At 47.1% G+C, this 19330-nt stretch overlaps 1 protein-coding gene across 3 annotated transcripts; it reads right to left on the bottom strand.

Moving 5' to 3' along the window:
* Positions 1-1707: 1707 nt before the first annotated feature.
* Positions 1708-15574, bottom strand: LOC147648763 (uncharacterized). Of its 3 annotated transcripts, none has more exons than XM_086865946.1 (7): positions 15279-15574; positions 12054-12111; positions 11358-11417; positions 10419-10586; positions 8480-8644; positions 7752-7913; positions 1708-2436 (listed from the first exon to the last, which is right to left on the bottom strand). In XM_086865946.1, exons 2-6 carry the CDS (start codon positions 12097-12099, stop codon positions 7756-7758), a joined length of 597 nt encoding a protein of 198 aa, XP_086722072.1. In that variant the 5' UTR covers positions 12100-12111; positions 15279-15574; the 3' UTR covers positions 1708-2436; positions 7752-7755. The 3 variants fall into 3 exon arrangements, with proteins under 3 accessions (XP_086722072.1, XP_086722073.1, XP_086722075.1); XM_086865947.1 differs by having other exon boundaries at positions 1708-2014; positions 15279-15563; XM_086865949.1 differs by lacking the exon at positions 1708-2436 and adding an exon at positions 3381-4831 and having other exon boundaries at positions 15279-15563.
* Between the last annotated feature and the right edge of the window lie 3756 nt (positions 15575-19330).

Here is a 19330-nt window from a genome sequence, read left to right as displayed (position 1 = left end):
CCTCCCTATTTCAGCTGTTGCACACTCACATTTTCTGTCTTTTGCTCGCAAGATTGCCCAGAGCAATAATTCTCTATTATCCCGTGCAAAAGACCTCTCTCTCGTCCTTGCCTCCTCAGAGTGCAGTCTGACAGCCAAAAAGCTGTAGAGCAAGTGCTCTAGTCACACCTGGGGTCATCCTGCTCCTGGGGCGTGACCCACTCCTGTCACAGGCTGAAGTGATAGAGCCAGAGAAGCTCTGGCCTGATGCAACAGATATCAGCCTTGTTGGCTTTCCCCCTGATCCTTACCCACAGGCACTTGACCTTATCATCATTAATCTCAAGTTCTGTAGCTCCTTGGAGAAGCTTCCCCAGTACCTTGTTGGGTTGCTTCTGGTGTGACATTGATTTCTGAGTCTCTGGGTTCAAATGACCAGAACAGGGCACAAACAAAACCATTCTTGTTCACTATGCCCAGGAGAAGATTGCAAGGAACAGTGTTTAGGTGTTACCAACTTTTGGATAATACTCTTTTTTTCATGTGATTAGAAAAATGAGTGAGAACAATTTTCCCTCCCTTGCTGCTCTCAGCTTTTGTGCCCAGGAGACTGTGCCGTTGGCCACCTGTCTTTAGTCATCCTCACAGAGCAACTGGTACCTTGGCTCCATCCAGATACCCTGAAACTCCATTTTAGCTTCAGGAGCTCAATTTACATTCCATTTACATTTTTTATCTTTGCAACACCTTGTGTCCCTGACTGAGCTGAGTTACAGGTGCTTTGGCTCCATCACAGATGTGGCCATGCCTGGCCATGGAGCCCACTGACCCTTGCCCATGGACTTTCTCTGTGAAGAACAGCTTTGGAAGCTCAGTGATCCTCCTCTGTCCTGTAGGATTTCATCAATAGTACATTTTGAAAGAACAGCAGTAGCCTCCAAATTCCTGAATGAAGTGGTAGAGCTCTGTTGGTGTGAAAAACCCACAGTGGAATTGAATTTCCAATTCTGAACCAGAGACTAGAAGTGCCTGCAGCTGGGTAATGCTCATTCCCTATTTCTCCTCTTTAGAGCAACAGGCTGGACCTGTTTTTTCTTTCCAAAACGCTGCTGCTGAACCTCCCAGACCTGAGGAGAAACAGAGCACCTGAATGTATCACTCATCCTCGATGGTGATGCAGACACAGACACCTGTCTTGGGCTCACCAAGTTTTATAGTCATGAGACCCCTGTTCATTCCTTGCCCCTGGGAACAGGCAAACCAGCACAATGTTCAGCAAGGAACAGCTGACACTTCTGCCCTTTAAGCCTGAAGACACTTCTTCCTTCTTGGCTTAATTCTTCCTTGTTTTATGCAAAAGAAACACCGGAACAGTCAGGATTGTCCAGGTAACAGGACTAGAACAAAGTGTTCCTAAAGATGTTCTGCACCTGCATGAGAGGAGCGCTTTTATTAAAGCCCTTCCTTTAGGTCACATAGTTATTCTGAAATATATTCCTTGCTCCTGCTATGGTTAGCTGGAACTGATGGCAAGACATAGACTCACTGGAAGAAGGAATAGCAGCCTCTCTCTCTCTCTCTTTTCAGTGTATTATCTTATTTCTTATATTCAGAAATCTTGCTTTAAGAACCAGACACAAAACACATGTGTAAGTTTCCAGAGTTACCCTGGAGCAAGACATTCATAGTTCAGATTTCAGCCTCAAAAGGAACATGCTAAATATAAACTTGTGTTGATATACATTTATTAAAAACAGAAGCAGAAAAGAAGATGGGTAATGTGAATGTAGTAAACATATAACATAAAAATCATAACTGCAACTGAACACTTCATTCTCCAGATGAAATTATTCCCATACTGCAGTGCATCCCAGATTCTTTATACACACGAAATGTTAGAATATTCAAAGTCCAAGATTCCCAGGACTCTTCCCTGAGATTTGGTGTAGAACTTGCTGGGTCTTGCAGCTGCTCTGCTTTAGGTGACTTTTGGCTGCTGTTTCCATCTTTTGTTGGTACCACACAGTCAATGTATCTGCCATGACACAGGAGGATTAGAAACAAAAGCACAGGAGGTGAATGCCCTAAAAATTATCTCACTCTTCCTGCAGCATGAGCATTTCCCCACACAGTGAGCCCTGGAAATGCAGGCAGGGTGGGAGGTCAAGCTCAGGAAAAATGTAATGAAGGCTGGATGGAAAAAGTAGGAAGCAACATACAACTTCTTTAATGACTTTTCTGAGGACCTTTCCATTCCAGGTCCATCATTTCTTCAACCACAACCAGAAGTATGAAATAAAGTGATAGAGACAATACATTATAATTATTTCTCAAAAAACTTGTGAATTTATTCCAGACTTCCATTTTGCTCAGTGATCAGTATTTCATCCATGCAGAAGTTGTCTGTGTGTCTGTATTGCACCACTTGTCTTCTTATGCACTTTCCTATAACCATGCCTGCAAAAGATTGAACAGCCAAGAGGAAGTGAAAATTAAACATACACAGGAACTGGGTACAGATAAAGTTCCACATGACTTCATAAATTCTGAACCTTTTCAGATGTCTCATGCCCTCCACAGAATAACAGAGATTAATTGAGGTTGGAAGGGATCTCCAGAGATCATCTGGTCCAGCCCCCTGCTCAAGCAGGGACATTTGGAGCTGATTGGCCAGAATCTCATCGGGTAAGTTTTGAATATCTCCAGGGATGGAGACTCCACCACATGCCAAGGTAACAATGTCTGTAAGACTTGGGGACCAGTTTGGGGCTCAGTGGCCTTGCTACATCTCTCTCTCCATTTGATATCTTCTTGGAGATGGACCTTGATTGGACAAAAGGCAACAGGCACAAGCTGTGACACAAGAAATTCCCAGTAAATATGTGGAATTTTTTTTATTTTTTTTATTTTTTGGTAGCTTTTTACAATAGGGCTTATCAAATAATAGAACAAGCTGAGATACAGGAGGTGCAATACAGCAACATGTGAGGACATACTCCAAAACCACCAAATAAGATCAGGATCAGACGGGACCTCTCTGGAGCTGAGGGGATGGAAGTCAAGGCTATTTCTAGTGAAAGCTCGCTCCCACAGTGCTTTCAGGTTGTGATGGCAATTGTTACAACACTGGACACCCTTTCTCACCCTGCCTTTGCTCTCCGTTCATCTGTGCTGTGCAGTAACTCGCAACCAAGCTCTGAACTGTGTCCATTTCATCCCAAGGATGTGCACAGGCTGCACCAAATCTGACCCTCTTCTCCCACTGCAACCCCCACAGGGTGGTCCTGCAGCCCTGGACTCTCCTGTTCCACCTGTGACACACATGGGCATGATCTGCAGCTCCAGGTTGTGCAAGATTTGCAGCAAACCCATGTCTCCTCTTTGTGTACTGAACCACTGCACAGGGGGACACAACAGAGCTTTCCCTCCTCAATCACCAATCCCCTGCCCTCACCTGGGAGGGCCAAGTGGATACTGGGGGGACCCAGGGAAGCAAAATGTTACTCATAAAAAAGCCGGGCTTGTTGTGCTGTAGCCAAGGGCAGCTGGTTCTGATGCCCCCTGTACAGGCACTTTAGTCAGCAGAACAGCAAGGCCCTGTGGTTGGCACACTCCTCACTGTCTCCTCTATCCCTTGGAGAAGGCAGTTCCAGGACTGCTTGTGTCCGGTGGGCTGGTTTGGTCTGGATTGTCTTCCCAGTATCTGGTATGGGGCTGTCTTTGAGATTTGTGCTGAACACAGGGATGATAATGGAGATGCTTTTGTTATTGCTGAGCAGTGGCCACATAGAGCCAAGGCCCTTTCCTTTTCACTCAGTCACATTGGGGCTGGGGGGTCCATGGGAGGTTGGGAGGGGACACAGCTGGGACAGATGACCCCAGCTGACCCAAGGAATGTCCCAGACTATGACATTATGCTCAGTAGGGAAAGTGGGGGACATTTGGAGTGATGGTGTTTGCCTTCCCAAGTCACCGTTCCATGGGATGGGGCCCTGCTCTCCTGGAGGTGCTGAGCAACTGCCAGCCCATGGGAATGGGTGTTCTGCTTTGCCACACTTTGCTTGTGTGCTCGACTTTTGCTGTCCCTACTAAACTGCCTTTACCTCAACCCACGAGTTTTCTTCTCACTTTCACCCTTTCAATTCTCCCCCTGATCCTGCTGGTGGGCGAGTCAGTGAGCGGCCCCAAGTAGGCCCCACGCAGGCTTGGCTGCTGGAGGGGATTAAACCACAACAGCTGTCAGGACCAACTCCTTGCAAAGTCTGAAGGTGATTTTCAAGTTTTAAGCAGTTACTCCTCAGTAATAGGACAGCACCAGTCCAAGATAATGCTTCCACATGGATTAGAGAGCAAAAGTGATACACACTGCCACAAGGATAAGGGATCGTTTCTTGCCTCACATTTCCACTCTCATCAGGAAAGGGTTCATCCCTGGCAGGACTTGAGGAAGGTGCAATGGCATCAGCTAAAGGCCTCTAGCTCAGCTCAGACTGAAAGAAGAACCAGCTGCTTCAGTCAACCTGGAGCAAGATGAACTGCAGATACTTTTCCTGAGAGGCCCAAGAGGCCAAAACAGGAGTCAGAGCTGGGGCTGAAGAGGCAGTGCAAGCTGGCTGCCCCTGCTGCCCAGAGCTGTGAGGGCTCCTGACAAGCACAGGCAGGGCCTTGGGCAGTATGTGGCAATGAAAAAGTCATCAAATCAGCCTTTCCTGAACATGTTCTTCTCAAAAACAGCTCTCTGAGGGGTGGAATGTATTTTCCAGACCTGCACTCAAGACTTGCCTCCATCATCTTCCCTGTGCTTCCTCAATAGCATAGGGATGAGCTGCAGAGCTGTATTTCTAAAATCTCTCTGGGAAAAAGAGAAAAGCAGACAATGAATGGATTTTCCAAGGCTTCCTGAGTGTGCTCAGACCTGAGTATGCCCAAGCCTCTGCCCAAACTGATGTTCTCCTGAAGTGAAACACTGCTTCTCCAAGCTGGGAAGCACCCAGGAGCCCTGGGCCATCCTGCAAAGGAAGCAAAGCCTGAGGCACTGAGATACTTGTGGGTTCACCAGCAGGAACTCCAACCAGGCCTGAAATCTAGGCAGGCATTCTTGAGGAGAAAGATGCCGTGCTGGTGGCAGAGTAGAAGGGATAGGGAACAAGGGAGATGAATTTCCCTGCAGGAGATTCCTCTGGTTTGCCATGCAGTGGGAGTGTCTTTAGCTGCAGGGCTCTTCACTGGTCCCATCTGCTGTAGGGATACACCTTCCCCACCACAGCCCAGCAGCTCCTTGACTGTTTCCTGATGCCCAACTGAAACTTCCCCACTGCAATATTTTCATTAAATTTCATTAAAATCTGTTCATTGTCCACAGTAATTTCCAGGGTTTGATTCTTCTCAGGATGTGTCACCCAATACACACTGGAAGGGGATCAAAAGACAGTCCACCAACTATCTGCTCTGAGACCACCCTCACACTCCCCTGCTCTTCACTCCGTTCTCTTATTTAGTTTTGTTCTCATGGCTCCAAAAGGAAACAGCAAATCAGGGTGTGTCATAATTTTGTTTTCCAGACATGGGGCTTCTGGCTCAAACTTCTCTGAGGTGAGAGGACTAAAAGCTGCTGAGAGATGAATTCAGCCTCTCCTTAATTTTCACATGGGAAAGAGAGGCCAGGAGAATGGCCAGACCATGGACTAAAAAGGAGATGGGCTTTCACAGAGAAGGAGTTCCCAGGGAAGAAAGGCCACTTTCCTGCACCAGTTGCCCATGGGGACACTTGGCAGGTTCCACTGTCCTTCCTGAGAGGAAGGATCAGCATCACTGGGACAGTGACCTTGTCTGCCCTGAGGGAACACCTTGAACCAGTAACGACACTGGGCCTTTACACTTCAAAAAGACCAAGAAGTCTCTGATCTCCTTTCCCTGCCAAAGAGCCCAAAGCCCAAAGCATAGTGGAGTATGAATGATCAAAGTCCTGAGATGCTTTGTCCAGGGAAAGAGACACTGTTCATAGCAAGCTGGAGTTGACAGAAGCCACACCAGGGCAGACTGAGCACTCCTGAGCCAGAGGACAGGGACAAGGCCTTGCCCAGGGCCTAAGCCCAAGATTTCCTTATGCTCTTCCTCTGGGGCTCTCCCAATCCTATTGTCTTCTCTCCCTGAAGCATCCACTTCCCAAGGTTCAAGGGCACATGGGCTCTGGAAAGAATCACAGAATCATGGAATACCCTGACCTGCAAGGGACACATAGGGATCACTGATTCCAGCTCCTGGCTCTACCTAGGACACCCCAATAATCCCATCCTGTGCCTGGGGGTGTTGTCCAAATGCTCCTGGAGCTCTGGCAGCCTTGGGGCCATGACCAACCCCAGGGAGCCTGTTCAGTGCCTCAGCAGCCTCTGGGGGAAGAACCTTTTCCTGATACCCAGTCCTACCCTGGCACAGCTGCAGCTGTTCCCTTAGGTCTGGTCATGGGAGAGGAGAGAGGAATAAAAAGCTCCTACCCTCACAAACCACCAAATGGGTTAGATTGGAAGGGACCACTTGAGGTCTTCTAGTCCAAACTCCCACTCAAACAGGGTCTCCCAGAGACCATTAGTCAGATTTATGTCTAGTTGCCTTTTGAATTTCTCCAAAGAAGGGGTCTCCACAATCTGTCTCAGAACTGGTCCCACTGCTGAGTCACCCTCACAATAATGAAGGTCTTGCTTGTGTTTAGGTGGAAATTCCTGTGTTTCTGCCTATTGCCTCTCACCCCATTACTCAGCACCACCAAGAAGATCCCAGCTCCATCCTCCTGACACCCATCCTTCAAACACTTCTGTCCATTGATGAGATCCCCTCTTAGCTTTTTCTTCTCCAGACCAAACAGGCCCAGCTCCCTCAGCCTCTCCTCACCAGAGAGATGCTCCAGGCCTCTGATCAGCTTTGTAGTTCCTCAGTTGGGCCCTTCCCAAGAGCTCCAGGTTTCTCTTGTGCTGAGGAACCCAGCATGGGACACAGAGCTCCAGATACCAGGGCTGCCCCTCCCTTGGAGGTTGGCAAAGCCCCTCCTAAGGCAGCCCAGGCAGCCATTGGGTACCTTGGCCACAAAGAGACATTGCTGATTCTTGGACAGCTCTTCATCCGGCAGAACCCGCAGGTCCTTCTCCACAGACTCCCTTTGCAGAAGGTCAGCCCTGAGCCTGGATGGGTGACTGGGCTTATTCCTCACTAGGTTCTTTCAGCTGGTTTGGATGGCTGAGGAAAGGGCACAGGCCCTGTGGGTGTTCCTCAGAGTTTGGCAAAGAGCTGGGGGGCAGGATGGAGAGCAGGGATCATCTCTCTCCATCTCCCCAGACAGCATCTGCAGGCTGTGGCAGACAACACTCTGTCAAGAGGAAGGTGAGTGGGCAGGAGGATTTAGACACCTTTACCACATGTCACGTGGTATACATGCATACCTACACACACTATTCAAAGACAAGAAAGCCAAGAGGGGCCTTGCAGAGATCAGGAGAACCTGCAGAGAACACTTCAGCATGGAGAAGTTTCCATGCCAAGGATCACAAAAGCTGAGAGGCTCAGAAAAGCTGACTTTACTCACAGGATGAATTGTGGTGGTGCATCCCATGACTAAAGTCAGCTTCTTTGGGCCTCTACCCAGGTTCAGTCCAGGTAAGGACTGTCCCTCCCCATGCCCTTTGAGGAGCTGAGCAGGATGAGCTCACAGGATGGTTGGCCTGTAGAGCAGCTTTTGCCTTCAGAGATATGGAAGCCTGCTTGGCCATGCCCCTGCTCACCTTGTTACTTCTGGTCTGCTCCGAGAAGCTGAAACTCATGCTGTGATGACTTCAGCAATTCCTCTAAATCTTCTTCCAAAGTTTCAATTTTTTTTAAGAGCTGCTTGAATTTCCAAATCAACCTGGATAACAGGGCCCTTGAAATTTCCTTCTCTTCCTTTCCTGTGAAGAAAGAATAATGCCATTGAGTCACAAATGATTCCTCCTTGAGGGGGAGACAAGCTATCTGGCACAAGGATACCAAAACTCTGGTTTAATGGCCCTGCCAGAGGGTCTCTGTGCTCACAGACACGTCCAGGCTCTGCTCAGGGAAGCTCCTCTTCCTGCTGATCATCAATAGGGAAACAAGGCTGATCTCACATGTGCCCCAGCACAGGACCAGCAGTGGGGCAGCAGGAGAAGGGCAGTGGGGAAATGGAGAGAGATGGGGTCAGCACTTCAAGGGGGAACCTTAGCAAATATCAGGCAATGAGAGAACTCCCAGCACACACCCTCTGCAAAGATGAGGGACAGAAGAGGGACTTTGACCACCTGCACCTGCAGAGGTGGTCACTTCAGCATGGAGGTGTTTCAGTGCCATGGATCACAGAAGCTGTTCCCCATGGGAGGATTGCCCCTCCATGTCCCCTCTGAGGAAATGAGCAGGATGAGCTCACAGAGTGGTTGGCCTGTAGAGCAGCTTCTGCCTTCAGATGGATGAGTGTCTGCTTGGCAATCGCCCTGCTCACCTTGGTTCTTCTCCAGCTCTGCTCTGAGAAGCTCAAGCTCATACATTGTGGTCTCTGGCCATTCTTGTACATCTTTTTGCAGAGTTTTAATTCTCTGGGAGAATACCTGGATTTCTTTCTCCGCCCTAGATAACAGGACCCTTGCAAAGTTCTCCTCCTTCTTTCCTGTGAAGAAAGAAAGACGTCACTAATCTTTGATTTCCTTGAGCAGGAGACCAGCTATGTAAGAGCCGATGGAGAGATGGGAACTTCAGATGGCTTTTCTTTCTAATGCTGTTTATTCCATAGCTTAGGTTACAGCAGGGGGTCGTGGGTCAGCCTACAACTGCTGGCTATAGGCAAGCCATGTGTCCTGAAGCCCCCTTGGTTCTGGTTACAGTGCATTATATCTCTTTCTTTTTCTGTGCATATTATTAAGTAACAACCAAGCAGCATCACACACAATACCTTTACATTTACATATATCCTATCAAAACTGCTAAAATTACCATACTATGTTAGTGACTAACTAATCATCTGAGTTAGTAATTACACATGAAACTTTAAAACTTGTTTTGCAGTGGAAAATTCTTTTTGCTTTGGTGAAAAACATCTTCCTGTCTGTCTATGTATTTTTCTTGGTAGCAAACACACTTTGAATACCACTTAGCCTGTTGGACTTTAGCCATGAAACTTCCTTCTAACTGGCTAAACCTTTGCTCTAAACCTTCCAACTTGACTAAACCTTTGTTCTTCTCAGCTGTTTCAGCAACAACCATCTCTAAAAACATCTTTTTATATATCAAAGCTTGCTTTGATAAGTTTCTAGAGAACCTTCTGCTAAGCATTCACATCCATAAAACTTTTCTGTTAAATTCTCATCCTTCCCAACACATCTATCTGACACAAGAATGCCCAAAGGCTCTGGATTTAGCCTCCCTGGCAGAGACTCTGTCCTCGGGGCTCTTCTGTGGGTGGTTTTTCCCTTCCTCATTCCCCATTAGGAATCCTCACCTCACAGGAATTCTGTTTGGCCACATGAAGGCACAATCTGGAAATGGTTTTCCCTTTACCCTCAGACTTTTAGCAGGGAGGGCCCAAGAAACTCAGAACAAATTTTCATCCCTTTTCAACCTCTCATTTGTGCTTTCTGTAGCTCAATAAACAGGCTTCCACCTTTAAAAAGATGGCCACAGGCTTATTTTCAAACCCACAATGGCTTGAGCCAGCAGGAATTCCAGGAGTTTCCCTGGACTCTTCTTGGCGGCTCCTGGCTGTGGTTTTGCTGTTTGCAGCTGGAGCAAGAACAGGACCCATGGCCAGGGAAGGCCGATTATTCTTCAGCTTTCCCTGCCCTGGGGGCAAGAGGCTGTTCCCAACACACTGTGCCTGAGCCAGGCCCTGGGGCACAGTCTGGGGCCAGCCAGGCCCACACTGGAGTCTGCCCCAGCTGACTCCTTCCCTTTCCCAGCACCAGCTCCTGCAGGCACAGCTGCTCTGCACAGGCCCTGCGCTCACAGGCACGTCCAGGCTCTGCTCAGGGAAGCTCCTCTTCCTGCTGATCATCAATAGGGAAACAAGGCTGATCTCACATGTGCCCCAGCACAGGACCAGCAGTGGGGCAGCAGGAGAAGGGCAGTGGGGAAATGGAGAGAGATGGGGTCAACACTTCAAGGGGGAACCTTAGCAAGTATCAGGCAATGAGAGAACTCCCAGCACACACCCTCTGCAAAGATGAGGGACAGAAGAGGGACTTTGACCACCTGCACCTGCAGAGGTGGTCACTTCAGCATGGAGGTGTTTCAGTGCCATGGATCACAGAAGCTGTTCCCCATGGGAGGATTGTCCCTCCATGTCCCCTCTGAGGAAATGAGCAGGATGAGCTCACAGAGTGGTTGGCCTGTAGAGCAGCTTCTGCCTTCAGATGGATGAGTGTCTGCTTGGCAATCGCCCTGCTCACCTTGGTTCTTCTCCAGCTCTGCTCTGAGGAGCTGATGCTCCTTCTGTCTGGACTCCTGCAATTCTTTGAAATATTTCTTTACGGCTTCAATTTTTTCTCTGAGCTCCTGGAAGGCTTCATCTATCTTACATTCCAGGACTTTTGTGGTCTTCTTCTCCTTTCTCCTTCCTGTAGAAAAAGATTGGTGTCACTGGGAAACTGACACTGCTTGTTTGAAGGAGAGACCACCCATCCTGCCTAAGGATGATCAAATCCTCTATTTTAAAGTCTCTTCTTAAGGGTCTCTTCTTGGGTCTTCCTACAGGTTGGTTTTTGGTTTCCTCTCCTCCAGGCTATCCTGGTCTGTGCTGGGAAAAGCCAGTTGCTGGGACATCCCCTGCACCCAGGGAGCATGGAGTCCTGGGCATCTGCATGGGGATGGGCAATATAACAAAGGACTGGCTGGAGGCCTTTGGAAATGGGAATTTCCAAACAGGTGGGATTGTTTGATCTGACTGCACTGGGCCCTCATGCACTTCTGTATCTCCTTCCTGCTTGGCAGGGTTTAGTTTCCAGGTAGTGGGGCAAAGGACTCACCTGCACAGAAAGGCTTCTGCCATTCATCCCTGTAGCTAAGCCCAGGGTGAGATTCCTCCTTTAGTGTTCAGAGAGAGGAAAGGAAATCCCAGAAGGGATGTGCTATGCTTTTGAAATCATTACCAATTGCTCAGCAATACCTCCTGCTTGAGTAGGATGTGTCTCTGGTCAAAGAAGGTCACCTCTCTGACCAAACTGATCCTACCCCAAAGGCCAGGCCTTCTGCTCTTTAAGGGGTTCTGCAGGCAGTGTGCTCAGGGAAGAGACCTCCACTGGCCTCACTTCTCTCAGGGATAACACATCACATCCCAAGAGTTCCCAAGGATGACCACAGACAAGAGGAATGGCATTCAGCACACTTACTTGATTCTTCGAACATCATTTCTACGAGTTTCTCAACCCCATAGCCAACGACCGTTGTTACTGGACATCAGGTACATATGAAAATAAAATCAAGAAGAAAAAGAGGATTTTTAACAAGGGCCTTTCCCTAAGAAACTCCAGGATTGCACTGAGCAGGTTTAGGGGCAGAACACATCCTGCTGCTGGCCCAGGAGCCATGAGTTCCTGTGGACCAGGAGCCCCACAGCAGTGCTGGGGGGGGTTTCTGACCCTCGGGGCCCACTGAGGCTCTCCTGGGCCAGGAAGCTGCCTCAGCTGCCACAGAACCTAGGCACCACACAGGTCCCACCAGAGCACAGCCACCACAAGAGGGTGAGGCTCTTCAGCCTCACCCCACGGGAGTGGAGAGGGACCTCCCAGGTCCCTGTTCTGTCCCTTTGCACATTCATTTCAGCCTGACCCTCAAAGCCTTGCTCATCAATAACCCCTGCTAGAGCAGGGTGTGTCTCTTATCAAATAAGGTCACCCCTCTGATCAAAATGGTCCCACCCCAAAGGCCAGGCTTTCTGCTGTGCTCTGGAAGGGGTTCTGCAGATAACATGCTCAGGGGAGAGACTTCCACTGGCCTCTCTTCTCTCGGGAATAACACCTCGCATCCCAAGGGCTCCCGAGGATGCCCACAGCCAAGAGGAATGGGATACATAAGTCCACACTTACTTATGGTCTTAGTTATGCCTCCTGGGACCCACCTCAACCGGCTCATTTCTTCTAGCCACTGGTTCACATGAAAAAAAAAAAAAAAAGAAAAAGCAGAAACTTCACTACGATATTTCCCTAAGGATTTTCAGAATGCATTAAAGAGCTTTTCTGGGACATGTATGTCCCTTATACTACTCAAACCTCTGATTTACTCAAGGTTTTTAAAATTACCTATTTTCCCTTGCATCACTGTCTAAAAATAAGTAATATAACTCTTAGCAAAAAAATTCGCCATGACCTCGTTTCTTGTTACCTGTGTCCATTTTTCAAGATTAACTCTGTAATGCAAGGGAAAAGAGGGGAAAAATCTTTGTGGTAGGCAAGGACTAGAGAAGAAAACACAGTTGTTAAGATGTTCTGTTGTACTTCCAGCTGGTCCCTAACCCATCTTGTCTGCTCTGGGGCTTTAAGAATTCTCACAGACGCACACATCATCTTCCTTGGTCAAAATGAAGACCTTCTGCTTTTGCAGAGTGCAGAATCCAGTGTTCAACCCCAGCCACAATTTTCCTCAGAGGAAAGGGACCATTTTCCATTCCTTCAGACTCAAATCCTGGAGGTTATCCTGACTAGCTATGAAGAAATATATGGAGAAAAGACAGTGGTGACCTTGGCTGGTTGCCAGATGCCCACCAAACTTCTCTCACTTCCCTTCCTCAATTAGACAGGAGGAAAAAATACAACTGACGAGCTCACATAAAGCCTGGGACATCCCTCACCAGTTGCCATCATGGGCAAACCAGACTCAACTTGGAGACAATTGCTTTCCTTTCTCAGCAATTCCCAATAGAGCAGAAAGCCAAGTAACAATGACAAAACCAAAACAACCTCACTCCCACTCTCCCCTCCTCCTGGCTGTGAACACACCTGGTGCAGGTGGCTGGGGGCAGCTGCAAATTGAGCTCCAGGTGGGAGCCCGAGACAAAAGCCCATGAACTGCCAACAAAGCACAGCAAAGGGCACCAAGAGTGGTGGCACGGATGGAGAAGGGACACTGAGAGACCCAGCAGGAGCTGAGGGCTTGGGACGAAGAGCCAGACTTGGGCCTCAGGCACGCAGACTGTGAGGAAATAAAACTGAGGGATTCCTTTGTTGGAGGAACAGCTCAGGCTGTTCCTGTGTAATTGTGCTGGGAATAAATGGCTTTATGGACTCAGACATCTGAGACTGCTGTGGGAAACCTGAGCTGAACCAGGGAGGATACAGGGGCTGAGTATGAGAGTGGAGGGTGTGGGGAGTCCAGCAGGGCCCATTGGGGCACTGGAGCCACTGCTGTGGAGGGGCTCTGGTCCCAGCATCAAACCTCTCTGGTGGTGGGAGTGTGCTGGCCAGAGAGCCTCAGGAATGGTCAGACCAGGAAGTTTCCTTAACACCCCCTTCTGCACAGCTGCTGCAGAAAGCAGAGCCTTGCTGACCCAACAACTCTGCCTGTCCCTTCTGATTGCATTCATCAGAGCAGCAATGACAGGTGAAGGCAAAAACAGGGACTGCTCAGGAGTGAGGAAAGGCCTGCTCAGGGCTCAGCTCTTTTTGTTCTTTGCCCAGGTCCATGTTCCACAGAAGGAGGAGGACCTGGACTGAATTAAGGAACCCTTTGCCAAAAGCTGCTGCATGTCAAGAAAGCTTTTCTGGTGTTCGAGGGGAGTACAGAGCCATGTGAAGAAAAGAGCTCCACTGATTACTGTAAATAGAGAAATGCCAGCAGGCACCCAAGAGAAGTCACAGCCCCAGGGCTGGTGGCTGTCCCAGAACTGAAGGAGTCAGACAGGAAATACCAGGGACCTTTCCCAGGACTGAACCCTGCTCTATTTCCTCACACTACCTTTTCCTATTTTCCTTCCTCCTCCTTTTCCTATTTTTCTTTCCTCCTTCCTTCCTCTGGTCTGAAAGGAGGGAAAGCATATAAATGGCATGAAACACTCAATATTTGAGGGGTTTTCTCCTGAAAGCAGAGCAATAGAGTGATGGCTTCTTAAAGGGTAACAATGAATAGATGATGTGCATGTGGAACTGTCCTGAATACACCTCTGCTATTGATAACTGATGAGCACAGACATTCACCTGAGATCACCACTCATGGAAAGGTAGTTGTGCTTCCAGGAATAGGTCACCCCACTTCTCACATTCAGAGACAATTTGTTTTCTCTGTCTCTCTTTGTCTTTCTCTCATATTTAGAAGGAGCCCTGACAACTGGTTTAGATAGGAAAATTATTTTATGCAGGGCCAGATCTGCAATCCTGAGCCAAAGTGGAAGCTTTGAGGGGAAAAAGAAAAGGAAGGGGGAAAGAGAGAAGAAGGGAGAAGGAAAAAGAAAATGATGGGGAGGGGGAAGGGAAGGGAAGGGAAGGGAAGGGAAGGGAAGGGAAGGGAAGGGAAGGGAAGGGAAGGGAAGGGAAGGGAAGGGAAGGGAAGGGAAGGGAAGGGAAGGGAAGGGAAGGGAAGGGAAGGGAATGTAAGACTAATTAGTGGAACATCATGCTTACTTATATCACACAACGCTTAGTACACATGCACAGCCTGTAAGGTTATCCAGAGGACAAGAAGGATGAGTGTAAGCCTTTGTCCAAAGACCACCGAAAGAAAGACTGAAGACCCCTTAGCAACAAGTGAAGCATGTGCCGTATAGTGATGTAGATTTTAAGAATTGAAAGTAGGAGTAAACTTACAGGAAGCATTAATGAATATGCATAAGCATACAGTATATAAGTTTAGTTTGAATTGCTTTGTTTTGTATGTGAAGTAGGGTGAGAAGCACTCTCCGTACCCCAGTCAGTTTTGCTTATGTTTTAATTATACCTAATTACTGGCAAATTACATACATAAATTGTATTCTCTTACTAAATTGTATTCCTTTTATACCAAATTGCTATCAATTCATTAAAATGTATTCTTTTACTAAATTGTATTTTTTATACCAAATTGCCATTTAATTCACTAAATTGTATTCATATATAATTAAACTGCTGTTAATAGACCTAGTTGTCTAATTTCATTTATAACAGGAATAATTTCAGATCAGAAAGAGAGATTTAGATATAGATTTTGGGCTCTGTAGCCCCCATTTAGGGAGCTTTGGTGCTCCAAACCAGCACTTTAGGGAGCTTTTGGGCTGAGAAACATTAATTTCGGGGGCAGAAGGAGCAGCCCCTGGGGAAACGCGGGGGCAAGGGGCTGGCGCTTACCTGGGGCAAGGCTGGGAAGAAGCAGCTCCGCGGTGGGGGTCACTCCTTCCCCGCTGTATCCCGGTTATATCTCACCCTGCCGCTCCCGATCCACCTCCACGGGCTCCTCCCGCCCCCCAGCACCTCCTTTCTTGCTTTTGCACTGATTTCCCGTAAATCCCGGGGAAACTGAAAGTGAAAATGCTCCTACCCGGGGGTCGGCTCCTTGGGCTGGGGGTGGGAAATGGGCAGAGCCAGCGGCCGCTCCCGGCTCCTGGAGCGCTCCCAGGGGCCCCGGGATGCTCTGGGAGGGGACTGGGAGCACTGGGAGTGAAGCCCCAGTCTCGGGATGGCAAACAGCGCACGCTGCTTGACTTAGGGGCCACAGGGCTCTGGATTTTGGGAACTTCATAGTTTTGAAAACTCTGTTTTGGCAGCTTTGGGACCGTGACAGTGGTTTCAGGAGCTTTGGAGCTGAAAAAGATCAGTTTGGGGGGTTTTGTGGCTCCATGTTATAAATGACTTTCAAATTTCCAAACAAGCAAATTTAATTAATTGATAATATACTTTAATAAATTGAATATAAAATAATAAAATAATACAATTTAGTAGATATATTCAGATATATATATATCTATATATATATGTGAATATAATTGGCCAGTGGTTACAAATGGTTAAGGCAGAAGCAAAACCAACTGGCGTATGGGGGGGCTTCTCACCCCACCTCACGTATGAAACAAAGCACTTCAAGCTAAACTTATATACTGTAAGCTTATACATATTCATTAATGTTTCCCATAAGTTTCCTCCTATTTTCTGACTTTACGTCACTTTTCTTCACAGCGCGTGTTTCACTTGTTGCTAGGGGGTTTTCAGTCTTTTTTTGGGCGTCTTTTGGCAAAGGCTTCTCTTCTTCCTCGTTGTCCTTTGGATAACCTTACAGCTTTGCATGTGTGTACTAAGCCTTGTGTTATGTTAGTCTGCTAGTTAGCCTTACATTTACTAATCTTTAGGCCCAATGACTAAATTCGTTCTAATTTTGGTTCATCTCAAGGCCATTTTGGTCTTGAGACACCATTTATCTTCTAAACTACATCCTGTACCTTAATTTTGACATGTAGCATCTGCAAAGGGGTACATCTGCTTTGTAACACTGATTCTTGATTGTTTCTAATAATAACTTTAATAACAGTTACAATTTAGTTAGCACAAATCAATTCCATTTATTATACTCCAGAACACTGATTTTAGGAGGGTTTTGGCTTAGGGAAAAAAGAACAAAACAGTAACTTAGGGATCTCTGAGTCTCAAAGAAAGCAATTTAGGGGTATTTTGAACTCAGAAACAGCACTTCAGAGAGATTTCAAGCTCAGAAACACACACTTATGGATATTTTGGGGTCTGAAACACCAATTTAGGGTGCTGAGAAACACTCATTTAAGGAGGATTTGGGCTCAGAAATATCAAATGAAAGAGTTTTTGACCTCCTCAACAAAAAACCTATTTAGGGAGGGATTTTCTCACAAGGGCTGGAATACAAGTATAGGGAGGCCTGGCAGTCTGACAAACTGCCAACCAAACCCACCATGGCAAGTGCTGGGTGCCTGTGGTGGTGAAAACAACCACTGCATGACTGCAAACATACCCTGTGCCTGTGGTAACAGCCATGGTGGGAAAGGGAAAACTGGAATTTTTGGTAGGCACAGGAGCTGGTTATTTGGTGTTAAATACCCTGCAAGAGAAGTTAAGTGATGATTCTGTCACAACTGTCAGTGCCACTGGGATTTGTAAAATATGCCCCTTTTTCAATCCAGTGAAATTCAAATGGGGAAAACTGTGGAGAATCCATCATTTTTTGTACTTGCCTAACCCTCCAAAACCATTATTAGGAGGAAATTTGCTGGAAAAATTGAATGCAGAGATCAAGTATTAAGAAGGGGACATTCAAATTAAAATCCCTGAGCCTACTATATGGAAGCTTCCATTTTTTATGTTACAAGGAACTGACTTCCCAAGCTGAACCTTTCCCAAAGAAAATTAAGGATGCAATAGTCCGCATTGTACGGGCCAGTGGGATTCCTGGAAAATCAAAAGGAGAGCAACCTGTACAAATCAAAGTAAAATCAGACACAGGCCTGGTAAAACAAAACCAATATCCATTAAAACACAGAAGCTGAAAAGGCTTATTACCTGTCATTAACAAGTTTTTAAGGTACAGGTTATTGATGTAATGTGAGTCTAAAGATAATACTTCAGTTTTGCCAGTCAAAAATACAAAATCCTAATGGTAAAGATTATGTGTTAATACAAGACTTAATCAGAATTAATAAAATAGTATGGGAGCTAACCCATACACAATCTTAACTGCGATAAAAGAAAATTTGGAATGCTTCACTGTAATATATTTAAAGGTCACCTTTTTCTGCACATCTCTAAGATATGAGAACCAGGAGCTGTTTGCATTTGAGTCAGAGAATCCACAGAGAGGATTGTGTTACCACAAGGATTTAAAAATAGCCCCAAGTTTCTGGGAAATAACTGGCAAAGGAATTAGAGGAATGGAAGACCTTTAATCTGCAGGGTTGTAATTTGTTGTTGATATCCTGACAGCCACCAAAACTGCAGAACAGTGCTGTGACCTGACTGTTGAATTGTTAAACTTTTTTGCATTGTGATCACAGGGTATCTAGTGTGAAGGCCAAGACATGAAGAAGACTGTGTGACCTTTCTGAGTTTTAAAATCTTCCAGATCAAAGGAAACTGAGCATGAGTCATGAGTTGTAAGGGAATTGCTTTCTTTTTTGGCATTGTCAACAGGTGGATCAGTAATTTTAGATTTAGTCCAACCTTGGCATGGACTTTTAAAGTCCACAAAGACTTTACTATATGGACTGACAATACTTGGGCTGCTGCATTCAAACAACTTAGGAAAGCACTGATCAGTTCTGAGTTTGGGCCTGCCAGATCCCAAGAGATCTTTTGAATTAGTTTCTTATGCCAAGGATGGCTCAGCTGTTTGTGAGCAGTTGCAGCTACTGCAGCAGGTGCTGTCAATTTGGGAAATTGGCTCAGGGATAGATGGTACAGAGGGGGCCACTGGCTGTCCCCAGCTGAATGCTCAAGTTCCAAGCGGTACTAATGGGCCCTCAAAACCACCTCTGTTGTTAATCCTGCTGTGTTTCTGTTGGCCTCCAAAGTACTCCAGAACATGATTACTTACAATCAAAGAAGTTTATTGCCAACTGCATTTGAAGGACAGCCCGATAGAGAACCCAGACTGGGAACTGTACACGGATGGAAGTAGCTTTGTTCACGATGGAGAAGATGTCAGGATATGTGGTGACTTCCCTGAATAAAGTAGTTAAATCTAAAGCTCTTGCATCAGATGTTTCAGCACAGAAGGCTGAATCAGTTGGTCTAGCACAGGCATTGGAACTGAGAGAGAGAGACGGGGAGGGAGGGAAGGGAAGGGAAGGAAGGGAAGGAAGGAAGGGAAGGAAGGGAGGGAAGGAAGGGAGGGAAGGAAGGGAGGGAAGGAAGGGAGGGAAGGAAGGGAGGGAAGGAAGGGAGGGAAGGAAGGGAGGGAAGGAAGGGAAGGGAAGGAAGGGAGGGAAGGAAGGGAGGGAAGGAAGGGAGGGAAGGAAGGGAGGGAAGGAAGGGAGGGAAGGAAGGGAGGGAAGGAAGGGAAGGAAGGAAGGAAGGAAGGAAGGAAGGAAGGAAGGAAGGAAGGAAGGAAGGAAGGAAGGAAGGAAGGAAGGAAGGAAGGAAGGAAGGAAGGAAGGAAGGAAGGAAGGAAGGAAGGAAGGAAGGAAGGAAGGAAGGAAGGAAGGAAGGAAGGAAGGAAGGAAGGAAGGAAGGAAGGAAGGAAGGAAGGAAGGAAGGAAGGAAGGAGTGTGTGTGAGAGAGAGAGGGGGACAGGGGTTAGGTAGAAACATAAATAGAAACATTAGGTAGAAACACCCTTCTGGAGGTCCTAATGTGTTTCCCCTCTGTCTGGTCTTGGTGGCAAGGGTCCCCCACCACCAATGAAAAGTATAGAATCTGTTATGAATAAGATAAAAGGCACGGAG

This window comes from Cyanistes caeruleus, chromosome 30 (assembly GCF_971803275.1).
Source record: "Cyanistes caeruleus chromosome 30, bCyaCae1.hap1.1, whole genome shotgun sequence".
Classification (NCBI taxonomy): domain Eukaryota; kingdom Metazoa; phylum Chordata; class Aves; order Passeriformes; family Paridae; genus Cyanistes; species Cyanistes caeruleus.
Note: the sequence above shows the minus strand (reverse complement) of the source record. Positions and strands in the feature narration are given on the sequence as shown.